This window comes from Populus nigra, chromosome 18, assembly GCF_951802175.1.
Source record: "Populus nigra chromosome 18, ddPopNigr1.1, whole genome shotgun sequence".
Lineage (NCBI taxonomy): Eukaryota > Viridiplantae > Streptophyta > Magnoliopsida > Malpighiales > Salicaceae > Populus > Populus nigra.
Window position 1 is genome coordinate 2610625 of NC_084869.1, and position 19207 is coordinate 2629831.

At 32.2% G+C, this 19207-nt stretch overlaps 3 protein-coding genes across 3 annotated transcripts; 2 read left to right on the forward strand and 1 right to left on the reverse strand.

Annotated features, from left to right (window-relative positions):
- Positions 1 to 4850: 4850 nt before the first annotated feature.
- LOC133678771 (E3 ubiquitin-protein ligase RING1-like) lies at positions 4851 to 7974 on the reverse strand. Its single transcript, XM_062101259.1, has 2 exons — positions 6843 to 7974; positions 4851 to 5025 (listed from the first exon to the last, which is right to left on the reverse strand). Exon 1 carries the CDS (start codon positions 7888 to 7890, stop codon positions 6856 to 6858), a length of 1035 nt encoding a protein of 344 aa, XP_061957243.1. The 5' UTR covers positions 7891 to 7974; the 3' UTR covers positions 4851 to 5025; positions 6843 to 6855.
- A 3409-nt stretch (positions 7975 to 11383) lies between these two features.
- Positions 11384 to 11975, forward strand: LOC133678284 (protein BOLA1, chloroplastic). Its single transcript, XM_062100565.1, has one exon. The coding sequence runs from the start codon at positions 11475 to 11477 to the stop codon at positions 11796 to 11798; it is 324 nt and encodes a 107-aa protein (XP_061956549.1). The 5' UTR covers positions 11384 to 11474; the 3' UTR covers positions 11799 to 11975.
- Positions 11976 to 15213: 3238 nt separating this feature from the next.
- LOC133677929 (probable ADP-ribosylation factor GTPase-activating protein AGD15) lies at positions 15214 to 18455 on the forward strand. Its single transcript, XM_062100070.1, has 7 exons — positions 15214 to 15398; positions 16095 to 16185; positions 16391 to 16445; positions 16777 to 16867; positions 16960 to 17161; positions 17463 to 17634; positions 18061 to 18455. Coding segments are annotated over exons 1-7 (702 nt in total). The 5' UTR covers positions 15214 to 15309; the 3' UTR covers positions 18063 to 18455.
- Positions 18456 to 19207: the final 752 nt, after the last annotated feature.

A 19207-nucleotide genomic window follows, 5' to 3' on the forward strand; every position in this document is an offset into this window, starting at 1 on the left:
TAATAATAATATTAATAATTTCACGTTTTTTTCCCAAGCAAATGTGTAGACATATAAGCGATGCAAGCTTGTTAACTCGTTACATGGATTCGGGGAGCTTCTCCTACCGGAGGGCGTCACCATAAAAAGCGTGGCAAATGTAGATGTTCAGAGCTCAGAGCTGTCTGAAAACATCTTCGGCGGCTTACTATTTTTTTAAAAAAAGTTTAATATAAATATCCCAACAAAAAACCAACACTAAATAAACTAAATACAGGCTAGGCACATGCCTAGCCTATTAATAAATTTACTACGTTCGCGTGTCTAGATTTTCATTTATTTATTTAAATGGTGGATGATATATTATCTGGGTTTTTTTAAAATAACAGAATATAAATTGTTTTATGCAAGTTTAGATTCCGATCATTAAACAATGGTTGAAAAATCAATCTAGTTTTTTTCATCTAAAAATTCAACTTTTTACCTATTTTATATTTAAAAACACTTCATAAATATTCACAACATCTCAATAAACCAATACATCAACAGATCAACTCAAACACATCCTAAAATATGTTTAAAAACATCAAAAAAAATTGAAAAAAAATTCTCCTTCAATCCTGATCTAATTTTTTAGCAAAATAAATGGTAAAAAATTATCTCAAGGAAACTCTTCCCTTTTAGTAGTTGAATAGAGCTCGTTGACACCAAGAACAATTTTTTTATAATTAAAATGTAGCCACCTAATAATTTTTTTTTATTATTATTATTATTATTATTATTATTATTTCGTTGATTTTCTCTCTTCTTTACCAAATTCATTAGCCGCAAAAGAAGCAAAATGAACTTGTAGGCTAACACTAAAAATTCAAAAACTAAAAGGACCGAAATGGAATTCAGAAAGTAAGTGAACAAAAGAGAACTTTTCATGCCACTTTATAAAAGACCACATAGTTTTTAATGTTTTTCATTTTGGTCCTTTATTTTTAAATTTCACCCTTCCTTGAAAAAAAAAATGGATATTAATTTGACCATAGAAAAACGCAATCAAAGAGAAAGCAAATGTTTTTGACAAAAAAAAAAGAGAGAGTAAAATAACACTACTCTGATCTGTAGTCAGATATAAGAAAGTTAACAACGTTGATTAGTCTTGCTAGCTCAAACTTCTCCTCGACAAATTGGTCCCATTCATGAAGATTTATAAAGATAATGAGTGCATAGAAAAGAAAAACATGAACAAGAAGAGTGAAAAATGAGAATGTTCATTTAGTGTATAATAATGCCCTTTTTTTCAAGGAAAAAAATAATAATTTTATCATGTACATGAACATGCAAGAACTTGAAAATAAATAAAAAGTGAATTCACCATTAAATTTCAATGGATGTTTAATAATGAATGATATTGAAAACACAACAGTGATTTTTAATATTTTTAAATATAAGAAAAGGAGTGAAAAGTAAATCAACTGTGTTTTTTTATATAATTATATAATTAGTTAAATAAAATAAATTCTGAAAAGTTTCCCATTACAATGCGTGAGCGGTATATATCATTCATTTATTTTTAAATATTTTCATCCCAAAAATATCAAATTACATGTTTTTTTTTCTTTTTTTAACCGGAACTTGCATTTATGATTTTGATAAGTTGTTGTTTTAAAAAATTATTATTATTATGAAATAGGATGTAAAATTAAAAGATCATTAATTAGATAAAGGGTTTTTAACTGAATGGAATTTTTTTTTATTTTTATTTCAAATTATCTATAGTTTTTTGTTGATTCTATTGCTTAATATTTTTATCAAGTTAATAATCTATGAAAAAAAACTATCGGTAAAAATATGTTATTTGGAAAACATGGAATTATACTAGAACTTCCTTTGTCAATGGAGGTGAAATAATTACTTTATGTAGAAGAAGTAATTTTATTGTTATATAATTAAATAATATTTTTTATAAAAACTTAATACTCGTGCAATTAAATATCTTAATATTTATTTTTATCTTAATTTATTGGGTTAATATTTGATTAACATAAAAGTTTTTTTAATATTGATTGATATACATAATTCTTAATTTATTTTATTTATTATATCTACTATCCTTTTAATTTTCAATTAAATTTATTTTTAATGATATAAAAGTGCATTGTTAACACCTGCTTCTTCTTTTTTTAATTTTTTGTATTGATTAAGAAATCTGAGTCTGACACGCGGGGGACCACAAGATATCATTTCCTCTACCCTTTTTTGTTTTTTTTTGTTTTTTAATAACGTAAATAAGAAATTCTCTCATGCAGATCTAGTGTGGAGCGACCACCGACAAAACGATGCATCCCAGCCGCTAAAAGCACCATGGTGGCCCCCCGCCTCTTCTGATCATAAAGTGACAACTGCGATTTTTTTTCAATATTATAAATGGTCCCCACATTTTTAATTTCTTTCTTTCGTGAGAAAAAATATTCATTGCATAATAGGAGGCTCGAACACGTGTTATTTGTTGAAGCGACAAGCTTACACAAAAATAGTCAATGATCAACCTCGAGGGATTACAGCTAATTCCTACTTTTCGTGAGAGCAAAAAAGTCAATCGCTACAAATAATTGCTTACATGTCACTTCATCTACCGTTTATTGATTGTTTGTTACTGCAGTAATTTTTTTTTTAATGATTGTGGTATAAAAAAATAAAATTTTAAAAAATGTAATTAAAGTTTCAAAAAAGTTTTTAGTAAAATAAACTATATTACTTAAATAAATATTTTTAATTTTACAATTAAAATAAAATATAAATGGCATCAAACCGAACTATAATATCAAATCACCTTATTATAAAACTTAAAGGTGTTAACTTAAAAATACGAAAAGACAAGAGTTACTTTTTAAAGTATTTTTTAATTTAGAAATGCATCAAAATAATATTTTTTTTATTTTTTAAAAAAATATTTTTGATATTATCACATTAAAATGATAAAAAAATACTAAAAAAATATTAATTTAAAATAAATAAAATAATAATTTTTTAAAAATATAAAAATAAATAAACTCTATTGTTTTTTTTTTTTTTGATAAAAAACGTGACATTCACACTTTATCCTGGCATGAAAATACTGCAGACCTAAACATTGACTAGAGATGGCGATAGAGGTTGACAAAAACCAAAATTACAGTCAAGCGCAGCACCCTGCCTCCCATCCAAGTGCAGCACCCTGCCTCCCATCGCGCCATCTTCCACTGATCAGCTTGCTTCTGAAGTTTAAAGGAATCATTACTTGCAGGTATAATTATTTCTGTATTAAAATGCGTGTTAAAAGGTTTTTTTTTAAAAAATATATATTAGAATAATATTTTTTATTTTTTAAATTTTAATTTTAATATCAGTTTATCAAAATAATTGAAAAATACAAAGATAAAATTAATTTAAAATACAAAAAAAATTTCAAAATCTTTCAAAACACGGTTTTGACTGCACCTAAAGAGTTCCTTAAGATGAGATTGAATTGTGATTGACTTCAAATTTAGAGTTATTCTAGTCAGCTTTGATGATGCTTTCTTCGAAAACTACTCTGCGTTGAGAGGGGTATTTATGTCCTAAACAATACCTTTCCTTGCAACTTCAATTTACTTGATGATACTTGTATCTCTCAGGCTCCCTTCTCTGTTACAATCCATTCGAGACTAAAAAATACTTAAAACCAAAACCCAATATTTCTTCTTCTTCTTTTTTAAATTAAAAAAAAGACATGAACAATACAATTTCTCTCTTTTATATCTACAACCATATTTTAACAATGTAAAAAATTAAAATTATTAATTTTATATTTAATTAGCGTTATAATTTTAATTTTTATTATAAATATTCTTATGAGTTAATATTATAAATCTTTCATGACAATTTATAATTTAAATGAAATAGAATTTGGTATTCTACAATTAGATTATCACAAATATAAAATATTAAAATGACCATTATAAATTATAATTTTTTTTTTAAGAAAACAGTTATAATCTTGATGCAATTTTTTTTCATGAAAAAAATCATCTTCATTCTCAACAAATGAACCTGTTTTTTAATTTTCTATTGAACAAAGAAAATACAAAAAGAAAAATATTGAATAGAAAAAAAAAAAAATTTATTAGTGAATAGAACCTCTATACTTCCATACATGTAGGCATTTGTGGTGATGCTATTCGAGTGTGTTGGTGTTTGTTTTATTTTTTTTGTCTCAATTTCTTTTTATAATTTTAAATAATTTTGATATATTAATATTAAACATATTATTTTAATATATTTTTAAATTAAAAATTCACGATAAAAAATACTGAAGGAAATAACTGCAGATTGCAAATTCCGGAGTAGAAATATTTACACAACTCGACAAAATTAAACCTAGAATAATAGCATTTAGTTGCTGTGTCGAATCAAAAGGATGAAGAATAATAGATAAATTCATTCAAAAACTATTATTATTTTACGTCTTCATCTTCATCTTTTTAATTAAATATATTTTTATCTTTTCCGAAAATATTCTTCATGTCCTGGAACCCTAACCTTTCCACTAAACAAACGCAATGCAAAAGAATATATTTCTTGACAAAATTAAAAGAAATCATGCTTGCTCACGATCACTCCACCTGCTATTATGACATTCAACTTCAATCCATCCATTGAAGATGTCTGGGCTGGTTCGATATTTCACTCAACTACTCAAAAGGATTATACACGCACTTAAAACTGCTTAAAAACACATTACCATAGTTTTTGGGAGTTTAACATGCATATATATATAACAGAAGCAGCTAAAAAGATGTATTTCAGGGGTCTAAATGGTGCTCAGACATAAAAAGAATTTTACAGAACAAAGCAAGAAATGTGGCACATAATTTTTTCATAAGATAATGCAACTGGAAACAATTCTGAAAATTGAGTTAAAATGAACATTTACATAGGATTGTTATGCATGAACCATTGGAATTGCACCTGTTCACTAATCGTATGTAAATTCTTTCTATGTTCAACAATCCTTGCAGATGCCAGTTGTCATCCCTGCCAAAAAGAGGAGAGAATAAATAACTATGCATGCTGAAATTACTGCATCACATGCTTAGTCATGAAACAGGTAAAATTGTGTGCATAAAGAAAATATTGCATGAATATATTATATGCAGTTCCAATCATGGAAAAAATTCACCAAAGAAAAATCCAGAAACACACCTAGCCCCCCCTCTTTTGGTCCTGAAGTCTTCAAAACCGAAGAATGTTGGGGATGTGAGAAGACTGACTTGGCTTGATTAGAAGAAAACAAGGGTATACAAGCTATAATTTTGGCAAGAAAACTATGGTGAAATAATTTCACCGATGAATTGATTATCCGTTAAACTGGATGGATGCATGCACAAAAACATTGAAATACCACAGCCTAGCAGGTAGATATGCTACCGGGTGATGCTTCATTCATTGAAGCAAAAAGAGACAAAAAACTTTGAACCGGCAAGAAGAAATAGACAACTAATGTACATTGTTTTCTAGCTGCATCACACAATTTATTTTGGGAAGACAAAGGGGTTGGAGGAATGGAGAGGAGATCTAGATGAAGGTCTTATAGGATGTGCAGTCGCCAGTTAGTATAAAATCTTAACTAAAAAGCTACCGTTGAAATCAAACAGATGGCATCAAGCTAATCCACATTCATTAGCATCCATTAATCAGACAAACACACGCAATTTCAAAGGTATTCAACTTCAAATTCCATATTCAGAAACCATCCATGAAGGACAGCGAAGGCAGGACATTGTATTTATCCAATCTAGCTTTGTTCTAACAAGGGCCCCCAACTATGTAACATATAGCACTAGCATAATTGAGATTTCTAGATCATTAACCATCCAAGATATAAATCCTATCCAAATTGCTTTAAGGAGTCTGCACTTTAGTGCTACTTTTGTAAACATAGCTTATGGATTTCTCACAGGTTGTTGGTCAACCATGGTCCTCTCAACAGGATACAGTAATAATAATAGTTTATATATTCCAGACATTGAAATGAATGAATATATACATATAAGACAACTGAAAGTACACGCCCAAGCTCTCGAAGCTCCAAGTCAAATACACTGCAATGATACAAAACTCTTCAACCAATCCAAAATCTTCAGTATTAGCATCCTATTCCTATTATACATTCGACTTCGACTGGTAAGTAAGGATGCACTCTGCATGCACCCTAGTGCCTTTCATGCGTAATGTTCATGGGAAAAAATGATAATCCTGCTAGCAACCAAGAGCTCCCATGAAACCAGATCCAGAAGCGCAATTAAGTGTGGTGCTCATATCAATCATGCCATATTTCAATGCCAGGTATCTATAATTCTCATCAACCCTTGTTCTCATCTTGACAATTTGTAAACAAATTGAAAAGAGAACAATACATAAAAACAAAACACAGAACCATACACCACAGCAACCACGCCAATACACCATGATAATAGTAAAAACGTTGTGTATGCAAACATCATAACTTCAAAATCCTATTTTTATGTAAAAACTCTTTAATCATATAGGCAAAAGAATTCTCATCTCCGATAAACAAAATAATGTGGCTCTAGAGATACTCTGCCATTCACATTTGCATCACAATCAACAAAGTAGATAAAACTCCCAACTCAAAGTTGTGTCATCAATTCATTGCCAACCATCAAGATCACAAACGTTCAATTGAAAAAAAAAGGTAAAAACAAGAAGACCAAGCTATTATTGACAAGCATTAACAGAAACAGCCACTTATCACTAAATGAAAACAAAAGAAACAAAAACAATATAAAAATATGCAAGCAAAGAAGTTGTATGGTTACAAGATACAGTACCAAGCAACATTAATCAATCAAGATCCTCTTCTCTAGTCTCGGATCCAAAGTTGGTATTCCCTCTCGAATCCTCATCATTGTTGTTCCCACTCCCACTATTGCTAGCCCCCGCTGATGATCCAACCGACCTACCACTACCACTACTAAAAGGCCACTGAAAAGCAATCCTAAACCTCCTGTCTCTTGGAGTCTGTGCGTTACCATCACTATTATCACCATCACTAAAAGACCCACCACCACTATTCCCACCACCTGCATTCTGATAACCACCATCATTCCCATTCCCTTTCCTCTGCTCATAATCAGGATCATCAGTAGGCAACTCATACCGACAAACCGGACACGAATTATGCAATTCAAGCCAAGGTGTAATACAATCCTTATGATAGATATGCTTACAAGGAATTTGTTTCGCTTCCTCCCCTAGCTCAAAAATATCCTTACAAACCGCACACTGTGAAGAATCCGACTCCAATAATTCCTTCGTTACCTTAATATCAGGGAGATTCTCCACCGCAGACTTTGATGCCGGCGGAGTTCCATACCTATTAGGATCATTCTCCGCAAGCTGTTGGATCAGTTGCTCTAACCCTGGTCCGATAAAATAATCTCCGAGATTCGCCGGAAGACGAAATCCTGTGGTGTCCATTCCACCCATACCAGAATTATTTTCAATCACAAACTGAATGTTTGCTCCGCCGGCTCTCATGGTTTGGAGGTAATTTTGAAGGAACGCGAAAGGATTGAAGCCGTCGGGATCTTGAAAAAGCGGCGACGCGGAAGAAGAGTTTGTTGTTGTTGAGTTGTTTGATGATCGAGGAGTGGGGGCCATGCCACCGAAGATGGAGGCGAATTCGTCGAGTAAGATGGCGGGGCCGAGACCAGAATCGACAGGGTTAGAGCTAGGGTTTGGAGATTCATATTCTTCGAGGAAACCTTCCTGACAGTTAGGACATGAGAGATCGGAGGTTGGTGACGGAGTTATTGTTACGGTTCGGTCGCACTGGTAACAGAAGTAGAGTTGCGGGACGCCGCCGGTGGAAGACATGACTTTTTTTATTGAAGGATTAAAATGGGATTTTCTGATTTTTGAATTTTTGTGAGTAAGCTTTTTGAAGGGAGAGATTTTTTCGTTAATTTATAGGTGCTTAGATAGAGAAAACAACGATGACGTATTGTATACATTTTATTTTCCATGTAAATTATAACTTTTAGTCCCTTTCTTTTTACAAATAATTAATCTCTTTTTTAAAAGACCATTTATCTAGGTTTTAAAAAAAACAAATTCTAATATTTATATTTTTGAAATTTGTTAATAAATTATTTTTCTATGAATTTCAAATTACTTAAATATTGAGTCGTTTTAAAATTAATAATTTATATAGGTAATTTAAGTATATAAAAATAATAAAAAATATCATTTGTTTAAAAAATAATTCATGACAAACAGCCTTCCTAAAAAAAATACTGTATTTGTTTTCCAAACTTTTGAATGTTTTTTCCTGAATGGTTGATGGGTGACAAAAAGTCACATCAACTTGGAAGTCAACTTATTTTGAAATTGAATTTCAGTAATTTAATTTCTGTTATAGTCATAATTTTTAAAAGTTTGGCCGGATAAATTATTTTATCTAAAATAATTTATTTATCTAAGTTTGGTTGAATTAAACCTACATAAAGCTGAATTTAATAATTATAGTTAGACTTGTAAAATATTGAGGATAAATCCTGTAGAAAAAGAAAATCAGAAATTGAAATTAGGAAATCCTTTCCTTCCATTAGCGATTAAGCGTCATTGTTAGCATGTTTGAAATTAAAGAAAGTGCAATTTAATGGTTCAATATTTGCAAAAATAGTATAATTTAATTTTTAAAATCTCGCTTCATATCCTTAATTGATTTTTTTTTTTGAAAAATGTCATGTTTAAAAAAAAATTGTTTATAGATTAAATTACACGATTTGTTCATGCAGTAGTTAGGATCTCCAAAATATCGAGTGAGCATATAATTTCTTTTATAGTTTATTCTCTTTATATAGAAAAAAAACTAGAAAATTTTATTAATGTTAAATAGTAAAACAATTTTCTTCAAATAGAAAGAGTAGGGAAACCTGGTAATAATAAATAGAAATAGAAAAAAAACCTTTTAAATTGAAAAAATAAAATTAATTAAGAAAATTAATTATTTTTTCCAAAAAGCTTAGGCACCAATCTCTCTATTGAAATGAACTTGCCCTAAAATTCAACTACAATCTTTTTAGTGAGTGTTTGAAAATATGGTTGTACCTATATTTTCAAAAAAAAAATTATGTTTGCTAAAAAATAAAAAAATTTATATGTTTTGGATCGTTTTAATGCGATGATCTCAAAAATAATTTTAAAAAAATAAAAAAAATATTATTTTGATGCATTTCGGCATAAATAACACTTTGAAAAGCAACTACATTCATAAACAGGTCTTGTAATTGAAAAAATATCATTTACAAAACATCTAATACAATGTTCTTCAAGTAGAATCTACCTAGTAAAAAAAACAATAATCCATTTACATGTCGAATGCTCTATCATGAGTTTCTAATATTTTTGTAAGTATTTTATTATGTATCCCTAACATCTTTATATGTCACGTTTAACATGGATGCTTAATATCTTGATGCAAGGCACCTAGTAATAGTTTCCACCATCAAGATCTCTAATAAAAATCATATCAACTAATTACTAGGAATCAGTAGACTTTGATACTAATTAGCATAACCTGAATGAAAAATAGTAATATTTATTTTAAGTTAGAATCCTAAAAAAAACATGAACACTGTAAATATGAGAAACATTCAAAATATGTAATTACTATTTATTCAAGTTTTACTTATCGAAATGCTATCACAATTCTTTATATAAAAAATTAAAAAAATAAAACTTTATTAATACTAAATAGAAAAATAAAAAAATAAAAAAATTCTCTTTAAATAAAAAACTAGAAAAGACGAATAATATTGAATAGAAAAATAAAATAAAATTTTAAACTAAAAAGAATAAATAATGAAAAAAATATTTATTTATTTTTTAAAAAACTTGTGCATCAATATCCTAATGTTTTGGAACAAGGTTAAAATATAAAGGTGAATTATTACAGAAATAATTATTATAGAGATAATTTTTAAGGGTGCATGAATTGATTTTTAAGCATTTTTTATGTATTAATATATTAAATTGTTAAATGTTGGTCAAGGGAGAGAAAAATAATTAAATTATAGTAATGATTAGTGAGAAATAATTAAGAATTACCTGGTGTGGACTCAAGACAGAAATAAAAAGAGATGAGAGGAAAAAAAAATATTAATTTGGAGGTTCTAGAAAGAGTGTGGATAATCATTAACCTCATTTAAAAGTTTACCCTAAACTACTAAAAAATTATATCAAACTAACTTCAAGTATAAGATTTACATTCCATTAACCAGCTACCAAACAAAACCTAAAATTAATTTATCATATGAGTCTATTTATTTTTTGAGCCATATCACTCCTTTTATTTTGTGAAAAAAAAAATATTATCCATGCATATAATAAAAATGGGGGACAAAATTATACAAAGACTCACCAACCCATTCTTCTCTCTCTCTCTCTCTCTCTCTTGCTTGGTTTCCTTGATTGACTTATTTATTTATCCACTCCAGACCATAATATTTTTGTATTCTTTAATTCTAGTCCCTTGCCTCTTTATTTTTTATTTTTATAAAAATAAAGAGTTCAAATAATATATTGTAAAATCGAGTATTGATATGATGCCGAGATATTTTTTTGATATTACAATAATTAATTTAAAGAAAAGTGGAAATAAATTATCAATTAAAAATATCAACAAACACATGATGTGAGAACTAAATTAAAACAAAAAAAATAACCAAGGAAAAAAAACTAGAGGATAAGGCCCAAAACACCTTTTTTTTTTTATAAAACATTGTAAATTACAATTTTAATTCATAATGTCTATGGATGCCGGAGAATAATGTTGCCCCCCACATCTTTTAATTGTTATGTAATTTTATATAATTTTTAATACTAAATTTATTGGAAAAAAAAAATCAAATCAAAACAAAATAACAAAGTTCTCCATCCCACATTACTCGATCCATTGGTGATGACGGTAGATATTGCAAACAAAATCCTTCAATCTCATTTGCTATCATAATTGCTAAACTTGATTTTTATTTAAAGAGTTGATTTGATGATCTCAAACTTGATGTAAATTAAATTTTATTACAAATTATGTTTTAACTTAACATATTCAAACCCGAGTGATCCAATAGATTAACCAATAACTTAACCAAAACTCAGATCAAACCGATCCGATCACAACCAAAAATTAAAAAAATAATAATATCACTTTAAATAAAAATAATAAATCCCAGTTAATCCAATAATTGTATACCCTGAGTTATAAGCTGAGTACAACTATACTTGTAAAAATTATTAAACGGGCCTGTGGGCTCAGTCATGTTGTCTGGGTAAAAGTCGGGCCTAAACCCTTAACTCAGAGAAGATTTTCTTGGCTCTTCCTTGCTGTAATCTACAGTCTCACAAAAGTCTTTTCTTTTGTTCTTCACGTCTTCTCCATTGATCGATAAAATTCCGAAATGGGTTCGCGAGGAGTAGCAAACATGATACTGTCAAGAGCAAGCAGGATGAAAGCAAAATTACAATCATCACTAGAAGCAAGTCTTTTGGAAATCGAAGACGTATCACACCAGCACGCAGGCCATGCTGCCATGAAAGGCAATACTGCAGCGGAAACTCATTTCAATGTCAAGATTGTGTCTCCCAAATTTGACGGGCTTAATCTAGTGAAGCGTCACCGCTTGGTTTATGATGCACTCTCGGAAGAGTTGCAGTCTGGGCTGCATGCTCTCTCCATAGTTGCCAAGACTCCACAAGAAGAAGGAGCAGCTGCAAAAAAGTGATCCAAGTGAGGTTCAAAGAAATTGAGGTTCTGGGCTACTCTTGTTCTTGGGTTTTGTGTGTTTTTAATTGCTGTAAGTCTTTTTGAATGTCCTGTTGTAATTGGGCACTTCGATTTTTTCTTGTTTTGTCTTGTCAGAAGATAATTGAATGAATTGATTGGAGCTCTGATTTTTGAAGTGGATGGGATATTGGGGGTGTGATGTGTTAAGGAATTCTTGATCTGAAAATTAGAATCTTCTGGTTTTTTGTCAAGAAAATTTACAGAACATTGAATTTGAATTTGTTGCATTGGGAGACTTGTTACAATTCGTTTCCTTCATACTTGGTCTCAGCACTGAGGTCTTGCCCACGTGATCCTTAAACCAAAAGACATATGCACGATAGTATAATTTTGTTAATGCTAAAGTCTTGGAATTCTCTTCCTAACAACTCATTACACTGCTGTCCTTCTGCGTTGTCTGGAGTCCATGAGATTGCCAGTATAGCACTTTTGCTTTTAAGCCTTCCCATATAGATGATTACCTCTTTATGCAGCTTGCATTATGGAAATGGAATGGTTCTTTTCAAGTGCGCACTGTTGAACTTGATACTTGATACTTGATAGTTACATAGCCATTAGAATACCTGATCGGTCGTTTGTTATTTCATCTTGTCTTGTCTGTGAATTGTTTGCAAGGACATGGATTAGCTGATGATTCGCTAATTTATAGCCCCGGCTTGTGATTCTCCCTGCGCTGGCTTCCACAAGAGAATCAGTTAATGGTCAGACTACCAACTTTTATTCCAATAGCACTTCTTCATAGCTACCCATAGATTGATAATTATGCCCCACTATTGTCCTTGGAGGTACTTGGTCATGGATATTCTCACAGCTGGTTTTTTGTTATACCATTTCTTCATAGTAGCTTGCAATGATGGTTAAGCATTTATATGGAGGTTCAGCAAGATATGATTTTTTGAGCTTTTCTTTTTTCATTTCCACTGTCTCTTTTGTACCTCACTGAATTCTATTCAACTAATCTGGCTGATGGACTAAATATTTGATGCACTAAATATTTGCAACTGACTGGTAGTAACCTGGAATTCTTCAAACTCACAACCTCCTCTTTAAAGGAGAATTGCAGCAACCAGTTCTGCACATATGAATTCTTCAGCATCAGAATGTTCATTAAAGCAGTTGTTTATGTTTTATAAAATCATGATTCTTCACCAATGAAACATCATCTACACATGCAAGTGATATTTTAGAACCTTTTCTGTATTTGATATGAGATTGAGCATGGATGGGCACTACTGTTGTATGTCTTTACAGTTGCTTGTCAATTTTGTGGCTGGAAACCTGTCCAAAAATTCGTAAGTGTAACTTGGCTATTGCACAAGACACTTTAGATAATTATACATTTCAGGGTTACGGAGGCTAGTTTAGTTTGTCTTAGTACCAAATGATAGTGTACTCAGTCACTAATGCTGTTCGAATGAACTCTTTATCTGAATAATTTGGATGAACTTTTTTGCCATGCAATATGTGGCCGTAGCCTCTTGAAGTTCCAGGAATTCAACTAAAAATATTCTGAATTTGCTGCACGCTGTGTCCATGGCGAGAGAGGACTTGCTTAGGAGTTAGAAGTTGAAGTAAGCATGTTTGGACAATTGGAGAAACTTGGCTTTATAATGATCCATATCACATTAAGAATGCCTCATCAGTAATGAGTTAAATCATGATTATTGTTTATATTTACTTTTGACTTCTATTTTTGTCTATAGGAAAGAGATTCTGGTGAGTGAGAATCATTAACCTGGGATATTTCTGTAGTTGGAGCTTAGTCTGTGTTTCATTATTTAGAATTTTGTGGTCAATTGGCTCTCTTCATCATGCATTACTTTTACCAGGAATAGCAATGGCTCCAAAACACTTCAGTGTCACAAATAGTGCACAGCATTCTAGCCCCTGATAACTGGGTCCCCAAATGGAGCATGCTAAATAATGAAGCCCATTTCAAATACAAAACTAGCTTCAAACTTTATTCTTTATAAAAATAAAAAAACTAGTAAAGTTAACCTTAGGTTTTATTTGAGTTTGACAATCAAATTGCAAGTTCAAGTTCATCTGGTTTTGATCAGATTAATATTCAAAATAATTCAAAAACAAACTGCCCGGCTTAGTCTAGATTTCAAGTTAAATGTAATCATGTCGACCTGCGAGGGAGTTTAATAACCATGCTACAAATTTAGAAAACCATTTCAAACCATTGGAAACAAGCTCAAAGAGAAACCATGGAAAAGAAAGAAAAAAGGAAAAGAAAAGGTAGAATTGGATAGTAAATCCACCAAATTTGAAGGTGCAGTGAGCTAAACAGTGCATTTTGTTTGGTCCAATCGCAATGCTCATTTTTAAAAGGAAGAAATATATGATAGTATCTTTCGGTTAGCTAGGAATTTGCCGCCAAATAGAACAGCGAGGTGCCTACCAAATCAAAGCTTGCATTCGCTGCCGTTTTTTCAGCTTTCCCAACCATTCCCTCCTTTAATTTTGTTGGTCACAAGCAAACCCCATATCACAAAAACTTAGAAAAACAAACCCTCATTTAGCATGTCCTATCCCTCCTTTTCTCTCTGATCCAATTTATAGCTTTCTCTTCCCTTTTTTGTGTGCGTGCATGGCGTATCTTTCTTTGTTTGATGGTTGAGATTAAGTTCGGATCACAGGGGATACATATAATCATCATTTCCTTAAAAAAAGCTGAGGGAGGCAAACATGAACAGCAAAGCCTCTGTCTCTAAGGAGCTTAATGCTAGGCACACCAAGGTCTGCTTTCCCTTTTCACCGTCTTCTTTGTCATCGTTTAGGATCTTCAGTTTTAGTTTTGAGGGGTCATTGAATTTGAGTCAAAATTTAATCGATTTTCCTTCTTCTTTATCATCTTTTCTTGCCCTGTCTAATAACCCCAGCATGCATTCAATTGCCCTTGTCGTCAGGATATTTTCTTTCCCTGTTTTTTGTTCAAGTCTATTTAATTTATTTTTTGAACTATTCATTGATTTCGAGTTAAAACATAGCTGATTAAGAAGAGAAAAGGGTCTCGCATTATAATATATAGCAGTTCTCTATGATAGGAATGATAGGAATTCTATTCACCAACTGTTGCATATGGTAACTGGGGTGATGGCGTCGAAAATTGAAATTCATAAGGAGGGGACTAAAAAATATGTAGATGATAGATTTGATAAAACAGCTACACATAGAAGAGTTTGAAACAGCTAATTCTCAGAAAAGATTCAAGACTTAAACAATCAATGCAGATCAGGTAGAAACTACACATGGTATCTAGATTTTAGAAGTAACATTATCATTGGAGGGCAATACCAGAAAACTGGGGGCCTCAGCATACTTATAGCTCACTCTTCTAAGCCATTCTGATAATAAATACTACGAAGAGAATGATTTTTGCTTAAAGAGTGATTCAACTTTGAGTTGCATTTACGTAATCAACGTCAAGTTTTTCTCTGACAATGTGTTCTTTTTCTTACTCTTTTATGCAGATATTAGAGGGCCTTCTTAAGCTGCAGGAGAACAGAGAATGCGCTGATTGTCATAGCAAGTACTCATTTATGACCCTTTCTTAGCTTCAGCTTAATCATTTTCGCAATTATAATGTCCTGTACTCAACTAGAATTCATCCTCGCCTGGTTTTGGATTAGGCTGTTTCATGCCCTAGCCACTTTTAGAGAAAAGCTAAAATCTTCGTGTTCACCATTATGAGGTGCTTGTTTAGCTATAATCTATTTCAATGGGTATTGGATTAAGTTCCAACATGAGATCACATTCTTAGTAAGCACTCTGGAACCTAACTTCAGCTGAACTTGTATATCCACACATGGAGTTTTGTGAATTTCTCTTACGTTTTCTAGCAGCTGCTTTTAGTCTATCTTAGAAGGAATTCTTTGTTTTCTAATTTCCACTGAAGTGAGGGCAACACCTGAGTGATTCTAGGGCTACGAGACAATGGAAGCATTATACACATTGCAAAACTCACAGAAACATTGTAGAGAAAGTTACTGACATAGAAGAGCATAGTGAACTGAATTATCGTGACTGTTGGCTCTCATTCTTTGCTACCTGTGTGCTATAAGTCAAAAGCCTGGCAGGCATGGATTTTTTCACTAGTTAGAATAGTTTTGACATTCTGGTGATGCAAAAATATGGTTGTAGAGAATTTCAAATTACGTCTTTACTTGTCCAAGAAACTGTTAAGAGTTCGATCTTAGAATTTTGGCTTTTCAATTTATTATCTCAGGGCACCGCGATGGGCAAGTGTGAACCTTGGAATATTTATATGCATGCAATGTTCAGGAACTCATCGGGGTCTTGGGGTGCATATTTCACAGGTTTGTATTGCTATTCTTGCTTTTCTAGTGTATCTTTCACCTTCTACTAGCAAAATCTGGGATCTTTGCTTGTATAGCCATTTTTTACTTCCTTTTGTTATTAGCTCTTTCATTTTTATCGCTATACATTATTTTGTTCGCTCCTCACTACATTACGTCATTACCTATACTGATAATGACTTGGACATTTTGGCTTTGCGAATAGGTACGGTCTACCACACTGGATACATGGTTGCCAGAGCAGGTTGCTTTCATGCAATGTAAGCATATCTCACTGTTGTTACGTGTGAAATGAATCGCGAATCAATCATCTGTAAATGATATAGTTTCTCTATTAAAAAATAAGTTGTTTCATGGCCTTTTCCTCTATGAATGACAGAAAAATTTAAGATTTTGCTACAAAAATCTGACTGATAGTTTTTGTTATTTTTCATTGGTCATCCAGCTTCTCTGGCTAAGAACCCCAAGTTGATAGTTTGCAGTTTAATGCTTGAAAAGCTTTTGATCTCGTTTAATTTGGAGTGTGTATAATGACCATTACTGCACAGCTGTTATGCTAACCATTCTTATTTGAATTTGTTTGTCTAATAGCCGTGGGTAACAGGAGATCCAATAGTTTCTGGGAAGCAGAACTGCCTCCAAATTTTGACAGAAGTGGGATTGACAGATTTATCCATGCTAAGTAAATCTGCTACTGAAGTTTATAGTGAGCGTATCTGAGAACAAGATTTCCATCTTTATCTTTCTTGATTAACCCAGTTTGAATTTTTCCAGGTATGGGGAGAAAAGATGGGTTTCAAGAAATTCAAAGCAACCAACTCAAGTTTTAAGTCGAATTAACTATAATAATGACATGTTGGTAGAAGGTGCAGCCAGTAGGGTTGTTCCGAGGCAAACACGGCCACAGTCTCTTGACGAAGAGAGTTTTACCAGGATCACAGCACAACTTTCTCCTCCAATTACAAGACCTCGTTGGGTAATGTTCCTATATAAATCTTAATATTTGGTGATTTGTGCTTGAGAGAAAACTCTACCTGACTTGCATCTTAGTTATAAACTGAGAATAATATGTAAAAGAGCATGGAAGCTAGAATCCTAATCACTTTCTAAGTTTTATGCTATGTGAATAACCTCACAAAACTCTTTTCAAATCTTGTTTAATGCTACGATATAAAATTACTATTTATATGAATGGTATTCTAATTATCTATAGAATGTTTAAATAAACAAAAACAATGCATGAGTTCTAATTAAAGCTTGTCCATTTTTCCATATAGGCTTCGTTGGACATGAAGAGCGATCCAATTGCTTTTCCTACACCAAAGGGACTAACTGAGAGCATAAAGAGGACCGGTGGTCCTACAGACCTCTACAGCTTGCTTTATGTCGATGATACGCAACAAAATACCTCTTCCATGGCAACTCCTTCGAGCTGGGCAACTTTTGATTGTAAGTATATGGTATATCTGTTAAGTATGCTATGTGAACATCTTTTATTGATATATAGAATTAGCATTTTGATAGTTCCTGAAATTAACTGCTGGAATATATTGCAAGAAGGAAAATCTTCACGCTGCGTTAGTTCTTTCAAATTCTATTAACTTACCATTCTCTCCTCGAATTCAATGTTTTCTTTCTCCTTTTTTTTTAATTTTTGGATGAAATGTATTTTAATTTGTTTGAGATAAAGTGAGATGGTAGTTCTCTGCGATACGAATGAATGCTCTTTATGTAGACTAAGTTGCCTGAAGACAGCTTCCAAGCATGTTGATCCTAGCCTGAACTTGATGCACCGCTCTTGATTCATCATAAAACTGCACCATCAGAATAGACAAGTTATACGCTAGACTCTTATACCACAATCTGTGGTTGCAGGAAACGATGTGCTGTTCAAGCAGATGGAGCTACTTCACAGCTGGTCAAGTCGGACCATGGCATCGATTACCAACTAGCCATTAAAGTATAGATCACAAGTTTATGGACTGAAGTGAACAGTTTACATGTCATCAACAAGGTTTGCTCTCTCATATTTTGCCAAATTTGGCACACCCCTTTTCCCTCTAGGAGGTGCCATAAGATTCGAAGAACATTCTCTGTCAAGGGTAGTGGTTTCTCATCTCTGTATGTAGGAAAATCATTTCCTAGATAAACATCATTTATCTGCTTGTGGCTGTGCAAATGTTGACAACCTTTTCTGTATGCCATACAGTATGAAAGCAAGGGATAGTGTATCATTTCTTGTAAATTGTGATATTCAGTAAAAGTTGTGGTTTCACCCTTCATTGATGACTGTTCAAGGATCTTTCTTGGATGAGAAGCGAGGTGTTGAGCAAAAAATTGTGCTAGTTGCTCCACTGAATTGTTTACAGCGGCATGTAAATCATGCGCAGAAGTATACAATTTTAAAGCTAAGAGTTACAGTTTGAGTAGGATGGATTTCAGGACATGGATCTATCAGTGCATCTGTCAACTTTTCAAGTTTCATGCAGAATGTACTTAAATGTAACACAAAGGCCATTTCTTCCTGTTTTCTGAGATGCCTTTCCTCCCCTTCCCATGACTATTCTTCGGCTGATTACTGTTAGATTGGCTGAATCAAAAATCCCTTTTTACATTAGAGTCCCGTTCCTTAAATAGGAAGGAATCCTGATTTACATCAATCCTGATTTACATCACATTCCTATAATTTAGGCAGTATAGGAAGATACTTATCCTATAATTACACTCCTATTTCAGCTGTATTTCTATCAATAACAACTACTGCCTATGCTAACATCCCCCCTCAAATTGATGCTGGATGATTAATAAGCATCATTTGCCAACCAAAAACTGATGTCGTTGTCGAGTCATGGATTTGGTGAACACATCAGCAATCTGGAGATCGGTGGAGATATGTGGAAGAGAAATAACATGAGCATCGACAGCTTCGCGGATAGAGTGACAATCCACTTCAATATGTTTGGTGCGCTCATGGAAGACGAGATTCGTAGCAATCTGAATAGCACTCGTGTTGTCTGCATGG

What these genes read in the sequence shown, in the direction of transcription:
- LOC133677929 (XM_062100070.1), top strand. Translation starts at nt 15,310, where the DNA reads ATGTGTTCTTTTTCTTACTCTTTTATGCAGATATTAGAGGGCCTTCTT. An exon ending in TGCGCTGATTGTCATAGCAA is followed by an intron (nt 15,399 to 16,094) that starts GTACTCATTTAT and finishes TTATTATCTCAG; the next exon opens with GGCACCGCGATGGGCAAGTG. An exon ending in CAATTACAAGACCTCGTTGG is followed by an intron (nt 17,162 to 17,462) that starts GTAATGTTCCTA and finishes TTTTCCATATAG; the next exon opens with GCTTCGTTGGACATGAAGAG.
- LOC133678284 (XM_062100565.1), top strand. Translation starts at nt 11,475, where the DNA reads ATGGGTTCGCGAGGAGTAGCAAACATGATACTGTCAAGAGCAAGCAGG.
- LOC133678771 (XM_062101259.1), bottom strand. Translation starts at nt 7,890, where the DNA reads ATGTCTTCCACCGGCGGCGTCCCGCAACTCTACTTCTGTTACCAGTGC.